Raw genomic sequence first — 14,332 nt, forward strand, 5'->3', positions numbered from 1 at the left:
AGAGAGGAACTGGAACTCTTCTGTGCTCTTCTGAAAACCCACCTCTATGTCCTTTTCTTAAATCTTCTTGCCATTTTGTGTTTTATTGATTATATCCGTTTGTGTCTATTTTGCATTTTGTGGTTATTGTGCTATTATATTCACTGATCTTTTGTTGTAGTTTATCTCTAATGTTTGTCATGTTGCTCTTTCACCCTGTCCTGTAAAGCCCTTTGTAACTATGTTTGGAAAAGCGCTATACAAATAAATTCATTATCATTATCATTGTGTCACAGGAACAAGCTGTACCCACAACATTAAATTCCAGGCCTGTGCCATGGCATCCTGACTCTATGATATTCAGATAATCATAACATATCATAAGGCCAGGTGAAAAACATATTGACAAGATAAGCCGTAATTCTACATTTTAAAAAAATCTGAAATTGCTGTATGTATAACAAAGCGTGCTTGTTTGGCCAATCCAGTTATAGACTGAGGCCTGCCAAATATAGTCACATCGTCAGCAAACAACTATTCTCAACAAGGTCCCTTCAAATTGACCCGGTTTTCTAATTCAGCCGTGACATAGAGTTGGGTTTTAGTCATAGGATGGTGGAGCAATTGTATACACAACAGACAGAAATATGTCAGTGCCTATTGTTAAGAGTGAGTATTTTTAGCTGTTAGCAGCAGCAATCCCAAATTGCCTGGTCATTTCTCCTCACCAAGGCCCTCTGTCTGTCCCTCTGTCAGGTCTGGCAGAGATGGTGACGGCCACGGCCAGCTCTCCTGGTCCCTTCAGGAACGCCCAGATGTCCAAGGCTGCCCAGACGCACAAGCTGAGGAAGCTGAGAGCTCCGTCCAAGTGCCGGGAGTGTGACAGCCTGGTCGTGTTCCACGGAGCGGAGTGCGAGGAGGTAACACATGCCACACACCTTAGAAAATAACACCTAAATTATGATGAGCCAGTGCCTAGTGTAGTGGTCATGACTAAAGTGGGTGTAAGTGATATGTTTTATGTCAAAAAGAAAAAAGAAAATGTTTGTTAAAAAGCTAAAGTTCTACATTTTCAGAGTAGCTACAGTATAGTGTTTGTTGTATAGTAGTAGAGTAATAGAGAACTCAGCAAAGATCATTTATCAGCTTAATTGTTTTAGAGTTCGAGTTCCAATTTATTTATTCATTGTCTCTTCACTTGTGTATCCTTTGTCTTGGTGTATGAGCTCTCTCCCCTTATTGGATAAAATTGGTATCCTGATCTATAAATGGGGGCAGGGAGACTCCTGTAACTGAGCAAACAGCAATGATAACAATAGGAATATAGAGCTCACCTTTCTAAACTGACTTTTTAGAGGGGGACATGCAGAACAGCCATTCTCCTTTAAAAATAGTGATAAGGTTTGGACCCACATATAGGAGACATGGCTCTTGGCAGGCTGAGGCAGCAGGGTTCCATGAGGTTCCAGGAGCAGGGGCGTTAATCACTATATTGTCTCTGAAAACAGTAGGCGGCCTAACACAGCTTAGCAGGGCATGAAACTAACAAAGAAGCTTTTTCAAGCAGCCACAATGGCAATTTGGGCTGAGAATTCAACGGCCAATTTGATTTGATTCCAGGTTTTATAATAGAATAGAATAAACGTGTTGGATTGGGAAGCTATCCTTCATTTACGTAATATAAAACCGGTGTCTCTCTGCCATCAAAGGAAAGACCAAACAATGCAGCATTTCAAATAAATGTGACCCATTTATTCTGATTGCTTAATATTTGCAACTAACTCGCTGTTTGTTTCCTCTGTGTCCCTCCCTGACCAGTGTTCCCTGGCATGCCATAAGAAATGTCTGGAGACTCTCGCCATCCAGTGCGGCCATAAGAAGCTGCAGGGCAGACTTCATCTGTTTGGTATAGACTTTGCCCAGGCAGCCAAGAACAGCCCAGACGGCATCCCCTTCATCATCAAAAAGTGCACGTCTGAGATTGAGAGCCGAGCACTAAATATCAAGGTAAACTTAACTTGTTGTCCCAAAGCTGTTTTTTTATAGGACTATACCAGTCTTTTTGACATGTGGGTACTTTGTCACTCTTATGTTCGTTCCTCAAAGCCACGTTTTCCTTTGTTGAGATATATCAGCTTATTAATTTTGTTATTGAAGTCTGGTGCCTCTCAGAACACACCTTAAACACCTAAAAATCACATAAGTACCAAGTGTGGAAGTTATCTAGATCAAAAGGAACCAACAGATCAAAAGATGTGGGTGTTGGATTTCGTCATTTAGGCCCATTAAGCCATAATCCATAGGTAAATCCCATACGCATGTACACATGGGACTATGGGGGATTAGTCTATGGCACAATGGCCCTAAATCAGAACACAACGTGGCAGAATAGCGTGGCAAGTGTGGAAAGTTTCATGTGATTCTGAGGTGTTTACGATATGTTTTGAGAGGCGTCAGACTTCAATAATGAGCATGAATAGGCCGATATAACTTAATAAACTTTATTCAGTTGTAAAAATAATTGCCCATTATTGAATTAAGGAAAAACATATTTAAAAAAAAGGTTTTGAGGAATGAAATCCTATCAAAGTAGGAGTGATACTTTAGCCCTTAAAGGGGAATACCACTCATTTTAAACATTGAACTATGTCTTTAATACACCTTAGAGCTGTTGTGTGGAAATAAGAAAAAAGTCCCCCCCCCCTTCTATGTTGCCTAGAACTGGATCATTGATATTAAATACATAGTTCAATGTTGAAAATGAGTGGTATTTCCCTTTAATGCTTCAGCTTGCCACAAGGTAAATGTGTTTCAATAGAAACCAACATGCTGTTGTTCCCTCTGACAGGGTATTTATCGGGTGAACGGTGCCAAGTCACGGGTGGAGAAGCTCTGTCAGGCGTTCGAGAACGGCAAGGAGCTGGTGGAGCTGTCGGAACTCTCACCCCATGACATCAGCAATGTTCTCAAACTGTACCTGAGACAGGTGAGCCTCATTCCCAGGGTGGAGGAACACTTACAATGTGAAAGATATTTTTTGTTATAACTTGAAATAGTCAAGGTGAATGTCTTAATGCAGTCTCAAAGGTTTTCATTTCAATGACCCTCAGTTTGGTATGTACTGTACTGTATGTATTAGGCCAGTGGTTCTCAACCTTTGGGTCAGGAGGACCCGTGATTTTGGGGGGGGTCCCCAGATTACAGTAAAGTGACAATTTAAAGCCTTTAAAGACTTTTTAATACCTTAATTTTTTTAAATAAATTAAATGAAAAAAGACCATTACAACATCAAAAGAAATCAACAAACTATACTACAGTATAAAAACTAGTCAAACATTGCCCAAAGTGAAATTAGCCGATCTACAGGCTCACAACGCCTCGCAACACGGGGCGTTGTGATCTTGCAGATCAGCTATTTTCACAATATTTATCTGTGGGAACTGAGTCAAACTAAATGTTAAATGCCTCAACTCCTACAATTCCAAGTGCTAGTCAGGGTGGGGGGTCCCCAGTTCAAATATGATTATTTTGGGGTGTCGCGGCCTGAAAAGGTTGAAAACCACTGTATTAGGCCACGTGTACAAATGGATCCATTTAAGCCCTATATACTTAGTCGTATGACGAATAGCAAAAAATAGCATGTGACATTTAGCATAGCATGTTTAAATAGCCATGGGAATGCCTTTCTAGGAGAGGGAATCACTTTACAAACCAAACTAAATGCATTGGTTCTTTTTCCACGCGCCAGCTGCCAGAGCCGCTCATCCTGTACCGATACTACAACGACTTCATCGGCCTGGCCAAGGAGTGTCAGAGGGCTCTGGTGGAGGAGGCCGAAGCTGCCAGAACGGCTCCGCCGGGGGAGCCCAGCGGCCTCAGCATCGGGCTCAACAGAGTCATCTTCAAGATCCGAGACCTCCTCCGCCAGCTGCCTCCCACCCACCACAGGACCCTGCACTTCCTCATAGCGCACCTGCACAGGTGAGAGCGCTTGACAAAGGGCAGCCAAGCCGCACGATTCATATCATTCACACTAACGTTGCAGGGAAATATGAATGGTTCACTTTGTTCCACTCTGTGGCTTCAAAGCAGTGTTTTGCTTGAGGCAACGCGCGCCATTAAAACGACACCTGGTCTAAGTCCATCTCCCCAGGACAGAGATATTTAACCCATTAAAGACCTGAGGTTCCGATTCTACAAATGTCTTCTAAATCCTAATAGTTTTCTGAAAGACTATTGTTGCTATATCAGTGGTGCCAAAACTTTTTCATGTCAAGGACCCCCCCAAAAAAATATGTATTTGTCCGTGGACCCCCATCTCAAAATATTTTGTTCCAGGGACCCCCAGACGCAAATATTTGTTAAAAATTATGTTTCAAAAAATATATGTATTCAAAGATTTGCACAAATGTTCGAGATTTTTCAAAAAAAATTAGATCTACAAGTTCATAGCGTGGCACTCGGTGCCGTGCTATGAGCTTGTATATCTGCTATTTTTGAATAGCCAAAGTATAAAATATGGATAAAGTGCTTACACAGATGTGTTCCCGGTTTGAATGGGTTAAAGGCTTAGTTTGATCGATAGTAAAAAGCAACACCATTAACAAGGAGAAAAAATGCTGAAGTCACAATCCTTTGTTCCAATATCTCAACCGTCTGGGGACACAATGTTCCAGAGAATGTGCTCTGGTGCAGAAGCAAGGTATTTACGCCTTACAGATCAACCTGCATGCTAGTGACAACCCGTAGATTTTGTTCAAATTCTATACAAAACTGGGACTGAATAAGTTCAGCTGAATGGCAGCATTCGTACCCAGTCGCCCACATTGTGTTCAGTTCATATCACAATTGTAATACGCAGCGAAAGAGAATCGCTGGATGATTATGTAGCCTTCTCGGTGAACCAGCGTTGACGGATGTGGTCATTGGTCTTTCTGTCAGCAGGTCTGTCCGCACATAACACAGATGAACAGATAATCAGACTTCCCCATAATGGACTTACGTAAGCAGCACAGAGCCTACATTTCCTCATAGCACAGAGGAACTAGAGAAAAGTACCTGTGTCTCACATGACTGGTGCTGGTCGACAAATGTTCATTCATGGCACTTACACTGACCTTACACTTTTATGGGTCGCTGCATGTGCTTTTCTAAATCACAAAAGAATTCCCGGCCTACGAAAAAAACTAAATTCACATCTGGGAAAAAGGAAACCTTTCACAGTGTTCAAACATTGCCTTAGCAATATTGTGCCATAGTAGCAGTGGTGGAAAAAGTACTCATATTTTTAACTTAAGTAAAAGTATCAATACTGTAGAAATACTCAGTTACAAGTAAAAGTCTGGAATTCAAAATGTACTTGAGTAAAAGTACAAAAGTATTGGTATCAAAATGTAATTAAGTACCAAAAGTAGAAAGTACTCATTATGCAGTCCCATGTGTCCCATTTCACAACGTTTCAAATGTATACAAATATTTTGAAAATAGCAGATCTGCTGCTCACAATGCGTTGCATTGCAACGCATTGTGAGCTTGTAGATCGGCCATTTTCAAATGGCCGAAATGTATATACTGTAGGGCTGAAGTGGTTAATGCATGTTTTGTAATATTAATCAAAATCTACAAAGTAACCAGTAACAGGTTTTCAAATAATTGTAGTGGAGTAAAAGTGTAATATTTGCCTCTGAGATGTAGTGGAGTAGAAGTAAAAGTACAGAAAATTGGAAATAAGCCAGTAAAGTAAAAAATACCTCAAAATTGTACTTAAGTACAGTACTTGAGTAAATGTACTTAGTTACTTTACACCACTGCATAGTAGGATGTTTGATCGATATCGTGCGACACTAAATGCCTCCCCCAATGCCCTCCCTCCTGTCCCTCAGAGTGACGGAGCAAGCGGAGGAGAACAAGATGACGGCCAGCAACCTGGGCATCATCTTTGGCCCCACGCTGGTGAAGCCGCGGCAGACGGACGCCGAGGTGTCCCTCTCCTCCCTGGTGGACTACCCGTACCAGGCCCTGATGGTGGAGCTGCTGGTGCGACACTTCCACATGATCTTTGACGTGTCGCCGTCGCAGTCGCCCCCCAGCGGCGCCCCCCAGGCCTCCCTCAGCGCCCAGGAGAAAGAGCAGAGGCTCAGCAGGCATTCCACGTCTCTGGTGGACATTAAAGAGGTGAGCCGTGGGTTTGTGTGGGGAGTGCGTGGCCAGGGAAATAATTCGTTTTTCGTTTGTTCTTCGTTTTTCTGTTTGGCGTTTGATTTCAGTTCATTTGTTAGTAGTTTTATGTTTAGTTTTTGTTTAGTTTTTGTTTAGTTTTTAGTTTTTCAGGGATTATGAGGAAAGTCTTTATTTAAAGAAGCCGAAAAGGTAGAATGATTTTTTTTTTTCATGCAATTCTATTTCATTTTAGTTAGTATTGCATTATTCATTTTAGGCTTTTATTTTGTTTGTTTTATTTCTTTTTTTAGTTTTAGTCTTTTTGTTGTTACATTTTTTACTCTAGTTTTTATTTCAGTTTTAGTTAAAGGGTAAGACCACTTGGTAGAGGTTTGGGTTGTGTAGTTACCTTGCCATGATGTAACTCCAAAGGTGGGCAAGAAATCTAAAATAATTGCTCCATTGATTAGAAATTGATAATTCAAAATATGCTCCTCATTGACTTACATTGTACGGTAAAACGGCTCTCAAAGTCACTCTTTTAGCCCATAAATGAACCCAAACATAGCTGATTCAGACAATATAGAGCATCACCAAAGCCAGTACTGTTTGTTTTTTTAATAAAAATGTCAACTTCCTGTTGATTTTACCATTTAAAGATCTGGATCCGGATCCGCGGATCCAGTCCAGGTTTTCTACTTATTAAAAATGGCAAAATCAACAGGAAGTTGAAATTTTTATTAAAAAAAAAAACAGTACTGGGTTTGGTGATGTTCTATATTGTCTGAATCAACTTTGTTTGCGTTCGTTTATGTGCTAAAAGAGTGACTTTGAGAGCTGTTTTACCGTACAATGTAAGTCAATGAGGAGCATATTTTGAATTATCAATTTCTAATCAATGGAGCAATTATTTTTGATTTCTTGCCCACCTGTGGAGTTACATCATGGCAAGGTAACTACACAACCCAAACCTCTACCAAAGTGGTCTTGCCCTTTAACAACATATGTGTTTCACTTTTAGTTCTACTCTTTGTTTGTTGGAAAATGCAATTAAGAAAATGTGCAACATAGGTTGGCCAGGCCACCAGTCCAGGACATGGTCTATGGATGACAATGTCAGTTGGTGGGTCAGTTGGTCTGAATGTCCACCACTGTGCTCCCAACAACATATTTCTATAACTACTGGCTGGACTGCCATGCTGTGCACCTTCATGCTCCCAGGAGGATAATTCCCTAATGATTTGAGGGACCCCATGGCCTTTCATTTAGTGCCACCCTCAGGCCAAAATGTCAACTTAATGCACACTGATTTTGGTGACCCCATGGCCTTTCTTCTCCCCCAAAATATCCACTTGTTTTTTGTAGCTTTTCAAACAATTATGGCATTATGGTACGTTCGTGCACACCCACAATGATTTGCCTGTGGAAGGCCCATTCTGTGTGGAAACTTCACAAATAAATGGAGCTTTAATTCCAGTGTGTGGATACGTTTTCTCAGACTATTCTGTTTCACTTTAAAGCCTTTGGGGCTCTGAGGAGGGCAATGTCAGTCAAACCACTTTGTAAGGAGAAGCATGGCCTTAAGCAGTCGCGACTCGCTAGCATGGCTTTTAGACTCTTATGCTTAATCACCCCATTGTACAATGGAGTCAAGTACCGAAAACAGCAGATCTACAAGATCACACTATTTTTGGCACGTAACACCATCGTACAACAAAGTATAAGTCAGGATTTAGCCATGTCTTAATTATTTTCAAAAGAATATTTATGGTCTGAAATGTCCTATTCTTAGGATCAACATCCTCCAATTGGTGGACTATTGACTCATTGCTGTCTGTGTTTGTTTCTCTACAGAGTGCCAAAGTGTTCAAGAGACACTCGTCGGTGATCCCGTCCTCTCACATACTGGACGAGGTGCGGGAAGTCCAGCCTGGTATGGACAGAAGAGAGGGCTCAGCCCCGGGCAGGCTGAACGGCCTCGACGCCGACGTCCAGAGGTCCACCCTGGTGTTCGGCCGTCCCAGCCCCCACTTCCCGTCCGTCGGCGTCGCCGCTCCCAAGGTCCAGATGCGCAACCCGACGCGCTCCAGACTCATATCTCGACCCATCAGCATGCCGCTGGAGCGCCTGCCGGGCCCCGCCCAGCTCAACGAGAGAAACAGCCGGAACGCCGGCGACAGCCCCGACGGGCGGGTCTCCGCCCCCGACACCATACAGGAAGCGGCGGAGCCGGAGAGGCCCAGACCCGGCGGCTCGTCCAGGGTCAGCACCTACTACATCACGCCCTTCATCGACACTCAAACGATGCAGCGGCGGACTTGGGACAGGAAGTACAAGCACTATGACGTCACTCCCAGGACGGCCATGATAGTAGCGAACCTGCCTCCGGCGAGCTCCGCGCTTAAGCCCCCGACCCCTGCCGCCACGGTCGTCGGGTCGTTCCCGGGGGCCGCGAGCAGCAGCGTCGGCACCATGCTCCCCAACAGCCCCTACGCGGTGACCGTCAAACCGTTCTGGACTTCCAAAAGGGAAAGCGAGACGGATAAGCCGGCCGGCGAGCCGGGTGGCTCCTCGCCGCGCCTTCCCATCAGCTTCAGGCAGCCACGGACTCTGCAGCCTCCTCCCGGAACCTTCTACAAACCCCCAGTCAGGGCCAGGACGCTTCCCAGCTGGACCACCATGGTCACCACCGTCACTACCACCTACAGTACCAACACCAGCGCCTCACTGCCCTCCTCCCCCACTCAGACACTCAGCACCTGCCCCACCACACACACCAGCCCCCCGCTGACGCGGCTCCTGTCGCAGGACTCCGTGGACGGCGCCGCCGACCCCAAGGTCGCGGCCTCGGCCGGCCTTTCGCCCCCTCAGTCCCCAACCCCCAGTAGTCCAGACGAGTCGAGCCCCGGCGAGGCTAAACCCGTCTACCAAAGACTGCGGCCTCGACGGCTGCAGGAGCTCGAACACAGGGAGGCACATTTTGTCTGAAACTTTAATTAGCCAAACCTTTTATTTTATTGTATAACGACGTGTAAATATAAATGTATCTGTGCCATAGTGTATATTGAATAAAAAAAGAAACACTTATTATTTTTCCTCAAATAAAATATGGGAGTGAGTGTAATTGGTCTAGATCTGTGAAAAAGAACCATCAAAGTGTTACGCTTAATTTATGCTCAGTCGTACCATGGTGTTTGTAGATGGGCTATTTTTGGCTCACGACACCCACGTGCAACTATAAGTATAAATCAGGCTTTACATGTGCTAATATTGTGTTTGTTACATGCTGCAGCATGCTGCAGCATTACTGCCGAAGCATTACAAACGCACGCAGTAAAACAAATTGCGATGCCATTGTTGTATGTTTAGTGTTTATTTAACAAAAAGAGATTATCATCTATTTTTCTCCCTAAGAAATGATACCAGCCAAGGAAAGTGATTTGATATTGTTGACCTATCGTTCTGGATGTTTTAGATATAATACATTTACTAAGTATGAGTGCAGTTATTGATTTGTTCATGATCTGTATGAAAGGATGTTTTATCACTCAATGCACTTACTCAATGCAGGTTCAAATTCTAATGTAGTCATGCTATATATATATATATATATATATATATATATATATATATATATATATATATATACATACTGTACATACATATGGCTGGAAGTATTTTATTATGTTTTATCAAACAAAGTGAGTTCTGTGTAGCCTGTGATTGGTACATCTGATTCTCTATGTAAATCTTTTGTATCTGTTTACGTTTTATATTCATCCATATGTTACTTCCAAATGACATGTTTTTGTCATGGTAATTTGTCTCACCAAATTACTGACTAAGCCAGTTATATGACATGCAACAGTTCTTGCTGCAAATTAAAAAGATGTAGTTCAAACGATACATGCTTGTGTGAAGATTCTTAATGCGTTTCAGACATCCAGCCAGGATCTCATGTTCTCAGAGAACCCGGGCTAGGTTCATAACCTAAAGTGACACCCTGGAGTCATACTTTTACTTGATGTCTATGATTGTAAGTGTGTATTTTTCCCAGCCTTTGTGTCGTAATGCAATAAGGCTTTCGTTACTCTCACGTGTGCTTTAGGGGCTTAGCTCTTGCCTGTGCTTGCACCAGTGCCATCATAACGTAGTAGCCTATATTTACACCAGTGGTCGCTGCCATATTTGTGCAGAGTTAATCCCTGAATTTACCTGAGATTCAGTGTAAGCCACTACCTGTTATCCATTGTACACAGAGAGCTCTCTCAGTGGGTTCAAGTGGTTTTACTCTGCTCCCGTGAAGCCTTCCTTCACATTACTCCTCCCAGCCTAATCACTTGTGTCACCAGCTCTCCTCTGACGAGCTGACATGAGGATGACTCATGTCAGACCTGCCTAATGACACAAAACCACCAAGCAAGCTGTACACGGACGGTGGCTCCATTCACTTCTCAGACGTTACCACAAAAAAGCACATAGGCCTATTTAACGTAATTTTTATTTTGGGGGTAATTTAGCTGACACTCATATTCAGAGCAACATAATACAGTACAATAAGAGTGCAGGTAGGCTCAAGTACACTTACTGAAGACGAAACCTGTGATGTCAAAGTTACAGGACTCTTAATCAACCACTAGCCCACCCGTTAGCTTTTACAGATACCCCCCTAATTCTGCGTCAGTGCTGTTTCTTTCTGTGCTTGTCCATGTTGAGCTGGCCTGGGAGATTAGAGCAATCAGATTAGGAATGCTGCTGACCTGCGGGCAGTGGGGAGAGAAAACAAAGCTGACGGAGCCCTTCCACTTATGCCTGCCCTTACTTCTGCTTGGTTGTCAACCTCTTTCTTCTAGATGTCGTACGACTTTTATAATTTTCCATTAGAGGTAAGACTCTGGATAATTGTTTAGGTCAAGATTAGTGTGTTTTGTGTTGTTAAATTGGCTGTAAAAATGACTTAAATGCCTGAAAATAACATGGCTTTCAATGGCCGGTTAGCTAGTACTTGGAACGACTTCAATCGGGTAATGCAAGGCTATAATGCAATGTTCAGGGGCCATGTATGGTGTTTTTTTGTGTTTAAGTAATATGACTTGATGCACCTTTCATCACGAAATGAAGTAATGCCTTATTCCAGTACCACCAGTCCACCACAATTACTTAAAGCCGCACCGCAGTCATTTCTTCCAGGGATTAGACGTATTTGCCTCAACAATTAGAGAATGGTGTCACAAACCATGTGTAAGGGAGACCTGTCGTGCATAATTATTGTGTGAATGATATGGTGACTATACAAGTGTCTGACACATAATGACAGTCTTTCGTATCCTCTCTAAGTGCTGTGGTGTTCCTGCTCTAGACAGGTATTTTGTCTATGTGTTTACCTTTGTCTGGCAATAGACACACTAGACAGCAATGCCAGGAATAATCTACAGGGCATGTTGCTCTGAACAAATGACTCGGCACGTCTGACATTCTATAAGGCCTTCTGTACACACACATGCCACACCACAGACAAGCCGCTGACAAAAGGAGAAATTTATGTTGTGTGTAACAAGATTAAGAATGCGATTTGGAGTGGCAGTTTCTTATTTGTAAAGGCTTTTTATGATTGATAGTGGAGCAAGTTAGGTTACTGCAACCCTTAACATGCAGACACTCATACTGTATAAGCATGTATGCAAGCAGACATTGCACACTAGCCGCACAAGTCATTAGACAAGAGCTGGCAGACATTGTCTGTGGCTACTCAACCAGACACATTTGGACAATCAATTTAAATGTAAACAAGGTCAATGTATCTGTTTATCAAAAATGGTTGTTACATTCTAAGATATCAATGAGAAATATTATCACTGTGACTGAGGAGAATAAGAGAAAATAAATGACAAGTACAATAAATGTACAGACTTTGTTTCCCAGGTGTACAAACAGACAGACGGACGGACGGACGGACGGACGGACGGACGGACGGACGGACGGACGGACAGACAGACAGACAGACAGACAGACAGACAGACAGACAGACAGACAGACAGACAGACAGACAGACAGACAGACAGACAGACAGGTGTACAGGTAGTTAAAATATAAAATAAAGGTATGATGATTGATTCAATCACCAAAAAACAACAAAAACAAACATGACCTAAAGAATGACATGGCCATCTGCACTTGGACTGACCAGACATAAATAAATATAATGTAGGCTACTATCACTGTACAATTGGGTCAAAATGATGCAGGTACATACGTATACTGTAAGCATGTAGTAGCTACAGTACATCACTATGTGCAACCTAGAATGCAGTGGTTTCCTGACATACTGTAGTGTACACAGATAAGGAACAGCATTGTAACAGCATAACAAGACATAGTTGCAGAGAATAGGAGGGAAGTATAATATTTAGACAGTAGCATGCCGAGTACAGTTTGTCCAATAACATTTGTAACCAGCAGGACTATTGATGGAGTTGTGTGTTTCCAGGTCTATTATTGATGTAATCAATGATGGCGCTGTCTGTGTGTTTCCCAGGTTTATTACAATCTGATGACCCCTTCCGTCGGCTGACCTCCAGAGTCATGAATACAGGCAGTCAAATACGCCTGTTACTATGGAAAAACTGGACTCTACGCAAGAGACAGAAGGTACCGTATCTATCTCTCTGTCTCTCCCTCTCCCTCTCCCTCTCTCTCTCTCTCTCTGTATGTATAAAAATCCTTTAAAAATAGCAGACCTACAAGAAAATAGAAGTAGAAAATAGCAGATCTACAAGCTCACAACGCGTCGCTTTGTGACGCGTTGTAAGCTTGTTGATCTGCTATTTTCAAATTGCCAAAGTATATATAGTTCTGATTCTGAAGTGGTTTTGTAATAATAATTAAAAGTAACTAGTAACTTAATGTTTTCAAATAATTATAGTAGAGTAAAAGTACAATATTTCTTTTTTTGAGATGTAGTGGAGTAGAAGTAACTATTGAAAAAGTAGGCCTACTGTAGTAAAGTAAAAAATACCTCAAAATTGTACCTAAGTAGGCTACAGTACTTGAGTAAATGTACTTAGTTACTTTACACCACTGTGTAAACCTGTGTCTGTGTCCAGATTCGGTTCCTGGTTGAGATCCTGTGGCCAGTGGTGTTGTTCATTGGACTGGTGTGGCTGAGGAAGGCCAACCCACTCTACAGACAACATGAATGTAAGAGGAAAACATTCTTTAGCCTATACAGGACATTATTATAGTTATTATTATTGTTGTTATTATTGTTGTTGTGTTGATCACTCGACTGGTGTTGATGAGGAGGAAGGCCAACCCACTCTACAGACAACATGAATGTAAGAGGAAGACATCCTTTATACCAGGACATTAGAAACAGTGTTGCCATGTTTGCTTATTATGAGCGACTTTGGCCTTGTTTTTCTGTTAGTTGCTTAATGTAGGTGGAAAGACTGGTGGTGACGCGAGGTTAATGTAAATATTGCTAGTTGCAGGTTGCTTTTTTAAAGGGCTTATTTTTTTTAAAGTAGTTGCTTATTTGGGCTTGTTTTAAAGTGTAGTTGCTTATTGGACTTGTTAATGTTGTTTAAACCAGAGCCTCTCAAACATTTTCATGTCCCCCAAATTATGTATTTTGTCCACTGACCCCCCCCCCCCCCATCTGAACACATTTTGTGCACATAAAATGTTTCACTTTTTTGTTGTTGAAAATAGCAGATGTAAATTAGATTGGTTTAAGTGCTCATGCGGCCTAGTCGCTTCTTTTGGGCTTGTTTTCATAGACCTCGTTGCTTATTTCTTTCGCGAAATCTGGCAGCCCTGGTGGTGGCTCAAGCTCAATCATGACTTTATTGTTTCACTAATGACCTGGTGCATTTGTTAGCATTTCTTCCAGCTAGGCCTGGGGGCATTTCTACCTATTATCAGTGCTGGCCCCACCCAAAATAATTTAGTAAAAGTCTGAGGTGAACACAATAATGTACCATATCATAGCCGTTTGAAGCCGAAGCCTGTGACGTAGTAATTAATTTAGGCGGGCGACACCGTCGTCATTTGACGACAGAGTTTAAAGGTAGGGTAAGTGATTTACTTTGGTTAAAATAAGTATTACTTAAATATCTCTATATTCTGATTGTAGGCTACTCATTGTAGAGTGTTTTTTCAGTAAAAGGAGTCTCCGTGTCTCTCCAGCTCTTTA

At 42.4% G+C, this 14,332-nt stretch overlaps 2 protein-coding genes across 5 annotated transcripts in view; both read left to right on the forward strand.

Annotated features, from left to right (window-relative positions):
• LOC308094425 (rho GTPase-activating protein 29-like) overlaps positions 1–9,995 on the forward strand; it is a 58,979-nt gene extending 48,984 nt beyond the window's left edge. For 3 of the 4 annotated variants that reach the window (XM_080441070.1, XM_080441072.1, XM_080441071.1), the window contains exons 17-22: positions 736–899; positions 1,798–1,986; positions 2,828–2,965; positions 3,728–3,960; positions 5,862–6,153; positions 7,993–9,995. In XM_080441070.1, the coding sequence (XP_080297196.1) occupies positions 736–899; positions 1,798–1,986; positions 2,828–2,965; positions 3,728–3,960; positions 5,862–6,153; positions 7,993–9,126 (2,150 nt within the window). In that variant the 3' untranslated portion in view covers positions 9,127–9,995. The remainder of the gene's footprint in view (positions 1–735; positions 900–1,797; positions 1,987–2,827; positions 2,966–3,727; positions 3,961–5,861; positions 6,154–7,992) is intronic. The other variant, XM_080441073.1, reaches the window with a different exon arrangement.
• Positions 9,996–12,720: 2,725 nt separating this feature from the next.
• The window catches only part of LOC308093377 (retinal-specific phospholipid-transporting ATPase ABCA4-like), a gene marked incomplete at both ends in the record, with an annotated part of 116,530 nt that continues 114,918 nt past the window's right edge, over positions 12,721–14,332 (forward strand). Inside the window, 2 exons of the mRNA XM_080439713.1 lie at positions 12,721–12,786; positions 13,242–13,335. Coding sequence (XP_080295839.1) covers positions 12,721–12,786; positions 13,242–13,335 — 160 coding nt within the window. The remainder of the gene's footprint in view (positions 12,787–13,241; positions 13,336–14,332) is intronic.

Source organism: Gymnoscopelus braueri, assembly GCF_963280865.1.
Source record: "Gymnoscopelus braueri genome assembly, chromosome: 10".
Lineage (NCBI taxonomy): Eukaryota > Metazoa > Chordata > Actinopteri > Myctophiformes > Myctophidae > Gymnoscopelus > Gymnoscopelus braueri.